Here is a 5,000-nt window from a genome sequence, read left to right as displayed (position 1 = left end):
CACACACACACACTTCAATGGCCACCAGCTCGTTTACATTACTCCCCATTAAACAAACAGCTGTAGTTTCCTCTAGTCAACATTACTTCTGTAGTTTCCTCTAGTCAACATTACTTCTGTAGTTTCCTCTAGTCAACATTACTTCTGTAGTTTCCTCTAGTCAACATTACTTCTGTAGTTTCCTCTAGTCAACATTACTTCTGTAGTTTCCTCTAGTCAACATTACTTCTGTAGTTTCCTTTAGTCAACATTACTTCTGTAGTTTCCTCTAGTCAACATTACTTCTGTAGTTTCCTCTAGTCAACATTACTTCTGTAGTTTCCTCTAGTCAACATTACTTCTGTAGTTTCCTCTAGTCAACATTACTTCTGTAGTTTCCTCTAGTCAACATTACTTCTGTAGTTTCCTCTAGTCAACATTACTTCTGTAGTTTCCTCTAGTCAACATTACTTCTGTAGTTTCCTCTAGTCAACATTACTTCTGTAGTTTCCTCTAGTCAACATTACTTCTGTAGTTTCCTTTAGTCAACATTACTTCTGTAGTTTCCTCTAGTCAACATTACTTCTGTAGTTTCCTCTAGTCAACATTACTTCTGTAGTTTCCTCTAGTCAACATTACTCCCCATTAAACAAACAGCTGTAGTTTCCTCTAGTCAACATTACTTCTGTAGTTTCCTCTAGTCAACATTACTTCTGTAGTTTCCTTTAGTCAACATTACTTCTGTAGTTTCCTCTATTCAACATTACTTCTGTAGTTTCCTCTAGTCAACATTACTTCTGTAGTTTCCTCTAGTCAACATTACTCCCCATTAAACAAACAGCAGTAGTTTCCTCTAGTCAACATTACTTCTGTAGTTTCCTCTAGTCAACATTACTTCTGTAGTTTCCTCTAGTCAACATTACTCCCCATTAAACAAACAGCTGTAGTTTCCTCTAGTCAACATTACTTCTGTAGTTTCCTCTAGTCAACATTACTTCTGTAGTTTCCTTTAGTCAACATTACTTCTGTAGTTTCCTCTATTCAACATTACTTCTGTAGTTTCCTCTAGTCAACATTACTTCTGTAGTTTCCTCTAGTCAACATTACTCCCCATTAAACAAACAGCTGTAGTTTCCTCTAGTCAACATTACTTCTGTAGTTTCCTCTATTCAACATTACTTCTGTAGTTTCCTCTAGTCAACATTACTTCTGTAGTTTCCTCTAGTCAACATTACTCCCCATTAAACAAACAGCTGTAGTTTCCTCTAGTCAACATTACTTCTGTAGTTTCCTCTATTCAACATTACTTCTGTAGTTTCCTTTAGTCAACATTACTTCTGTAGTTTCCTCTAGTCAACATTACTTCTGTAGTTTCCTCTAGTCAACATTACTCCCCATTAAACAAACAGCTGTAGTTTCCTCTAGTCAACATTACTTCTGTAGTTTCCTCTAGTCAACATTACTTCTGTAGTTTCCTTTAGTCAACATTACTTCTGTAGTTTCCTCTATTCAACATTACTTCTGTAGTTTCCTCTAGTCAACATTACTTCTGTAGTTTCCTCTAGTCAACATTACTCCCCATTAAACAAACAGCTGTAGTTTCCTCTAGTCAACATTACTTCTGTAGTTTCCTCTATTCAACATTACTTCTGTAGTTTCCTCTAGTCAACATTACTTCTGTAGTTTCCTCTAGTCAACATTACTCCCCATTAAACAAACAGCTGTAGTTTCCTCTAGTCAACATTACTTCTGTAGTTTCCTCTATTCAACATTACTTCTGTAGTTTCCTCTAGTCAACATTACTTCAGTAGTTTCCTCTAGTCAACATTACTTCTGTAGTTTCCTCTAGTCAACATTACTTCTGTATTTTCCTCTAGTCAACATTACTTCTGTAGTTTCCTTTAGTCAACATTACTTCTGTAGTTTTCTCTAGTCAACATTACTTCTGTAGTTTCCTCTAGTCAACATTACTTCTGTAGTTTCCTTTAGGATGCAGGGAAAGGAGAGAGAAAGGGAGGGGAGTCCCTGGGGAGGAAAGGAGCAATGGAAAAGGTGAAAGGAGGAAGAGGAGGAAGAGGGTGTCAGTACCACACCTTTCTGCAGGCTCATGTCTACCATGCGCGGCTCGGCCAACTCCAGGAAGAAGTTCTTGTTTTTCTCATACTCCTCATCGTCTATCACCTTCACCTGAACCATCTTGCTGCGAGAGGAGAGAGTGAGAGAGAGAGAGAGAGAGAGAGAGAGAGAGAGAGAGAGAGAGAGAGACAGAGAGAGGGGGGAGGGGGGTTAGAGGAGGAAGGGATCAAAAGAGAAGAGAAGAGAAAGGGAATTGAGAGAGAAAAGGACAGATGGAAAGAGAGAGAGAGAGAGAGAGAGAGAGAGAGACAGAGAGAGAGAGAGAGAGAGAGAGAGACAGAGAGAGGGGGAGGGGGGTTAGAGGAGGAAGGGATCAAAAGAGAAGAGAAGAGAAAGGGAATTGAGAGAGAAAAGGACAGATGGAAAGAGAGAGAGATAGAGAGAGAGAGAGAGAACGTTAATTAGCGAGCAGCGACAGGCTGAGGCAGGGGAAGGAAGTCAGCAGGAGGATTAATAACCAGGGTGGTGAGGTCAAAGGTTAGCTGCTGTCCCTGACGATGGTTGCTAGGTCGCTCTAGGACAGCTCTGTCATAGGCTGTCCACATTGGCTCCCATGGCTGTCTTGACATCCACATCTATCACACTGTAGCGTACACATATCATTGGTCGCGAACACATCTCATTGGTCGCGAACACATCTCATTGGTCGCGAACACATCTCATTGGTCGCGAACACATCTCATTGGTCGCGTACACATCTAATTAGTCGCATACACATCTCATTGGTCACGTACACAGAATTTCAGATGCAATATGCTTGTGTTTTCTAGCTCCAACAGTGCAGTAATTTCTAGCACCTGGTTGGAGCCGGTTAGTGACAGTCTCTAAGGTTCAGGGCTGGGTACCTGGTTGGAGCCAGTTAGTGACAGTCTCTAAGGTTCAGGGCTGGGTACCTGGTTGGAGCCGGTTAGTGACAGTCTCTAAGGTTCAGGGCTGGGTACCTGGTTGGAGCCAGTTAGTGACAGTCTCTAAGGTTCAGGGCTGGGTACCTGGTTGGAGCCGGTTAGTGACAGTCTCTAAGGTTCAGGGCTGGGTAGCTGGTTGGAGCCGGTTAGTGACAGTCTCTAAGGTTCAGGGCTGGGTACCTGGTTGGAGCCAGTTAGTGACAGTCTCTAAGGTTCAGGGCTGGGTACCTGGTTGGAGCCAGTTAGTGACAGTCTCTAAGGTTCAGGGCTGGGTACCTGGTTGGAGCCGGTTAGAGACAGTCTCTAAAGTTCAGGGCTGGGTACCTGGTTGGAGCCAGTTAGTGACAGTCTCGTCAGAAAATTGAGTGGCCACGCAGTCATGGGTGAACAGGGAGTACAGGAGGGGGCTAGGCACGCACCCCTGTGGGATCCCCGTGTTGAGGATCCATCCCTCTCCAGTCCCCACAGTTTAAGGAGGTACAAACTCTCTCCAGGAGTTCCATGAAAAAAAGGAATAGCTGCATCCACGAAATAAACGGTATCAGTTATTTATAGACTGTTGTGTTATTCCCAAACACATATTCCCCCATTCAGTTATAGCATGGGAGAGTGACCTCTCACCCCATCGCCATGGGACACTATTTGGAGAGGTCTGTCCACAAAATGTGTTAGGTATAAGATCATTCAGTACAAGATATTCTGTAAAACCTTCTTAACAACATTGTCAACAAGGCAGGTCCTACAGGCCCTGGTTTTGTCACACCTGGACTACTGTTCAGTCGTGTGGTCAGGTGCCACTAAGAGGGACTTAGGAAAATTGCAATTGGCCCAGAACAGAGCAGCATGGCTGGCCCTTAGATGTAGACAAAGAGCTAACATGTCAATCTCTTCTGGCTCAAAGTGAAGGTATTGACATGTTGAATGCCCCGAGCTGTCTGTCTGAACTACTGGCACAGAGCCTGGACACCCAGGTATACCCCACACGACAAGCCACCAGAGGTCTCTTCAGCAGTAGAATCCGATTTCAAAAAACAGATTCAAATACACCTTATGGAAAAGAGGGGACTGTGAAGCAACACAAACATAGGCACAGACAATTGTATACACACACACACGATAACATACGCACTATACACACACACACGATAACATACGCACTATACACACACACACGATAACATACGCACTATACACACACACACGATAACATACGCACTATACACACACACACGATAACATACGCACTATACACACACACACGATAACATACGCACTATACACACACACACGATAACATACGCACTATTTTGATAACATACGCACTATACACACACACACGATAACATACGCACTATACACACACACACGATAACAAAATAACATACGCACTATACACACACACACGATAACATTTACACACACACACGATAACATACGCACTATACACACACACACGATAACATACGCACTATACACACACACACGATTTGTATACACACACACACGATAACAATCTGCACACACACGATAACATACGACTGCAGTAACATACGCACTATACACACACACACGATAACATACGCACTATACACACACACACGATAACATACGCACTATACACACACACACGATAACATACGCACTATACACACACACACGATAACATACGCACTATACACACACACACACGATAACATACGCACTATACACACACACACGATAACATACGCACTATACACACACACACGATAACATACGCACTATACACACACACACGATAACATACGCACTATACACACACACACGATTTATAAAACACACGATAACATACGTTTATTAACATACGCACTATACACACACACACGATAACATACGCTGATAACATTATATAACATGTTTATGCACTATACACACACACACGATAACATACGCACTATACACACACACACGTAACATAAACACACACACGATTTTACGCAC

At 42.5% G+C, this 5,000-nt stretch overlaps 1 protein-coding gene across 1 annotated transcript in view; it reads right to left on the bottom strand.

Annotated features, from left to right (window-relative positions):
• LOC135561931 (sodium/calcium exchanger 3-like) overlaps positions 1 to 5,000 on the bottom strand; it is a 213,239-nt gene that overhangs the window by 107,217 nt on the left and 101,022 nt on the right. Inside the window, exon 2 of the mRNA XM_065004397.1 lies at positions 2,073 to 2,179. Within this exon, the coding sequence (XP_064860469.1) occupies positions 2,073 to 2,179 (107 nt within the window). The remainder of the gene's footprint in view (positions 1 to 2,072; positions 2,180 to 5,000) is intronic.

This window comes from Oncorhynchus nerka, linkage group LG18 (genome assembly GCF_034236695.1).
Source record: "Oncorhynchus nerka isolate Pitt River linkage group LG18, Oner_Uvic_2.0, whole genome shotgun sequence".
In the NCBI taxonomy this organism is placed as follows: Eukaryota; Metazoa; Chordata; class Actinopteri; order Salmoniformes; family Salmonidae; genus Oncorhynchus; species Oncorhynchus nerka.
Note: the sequence above shows the minus strand (reverse complement) of the source record. Positions and strands in the feature narration are given on the sequence as shown.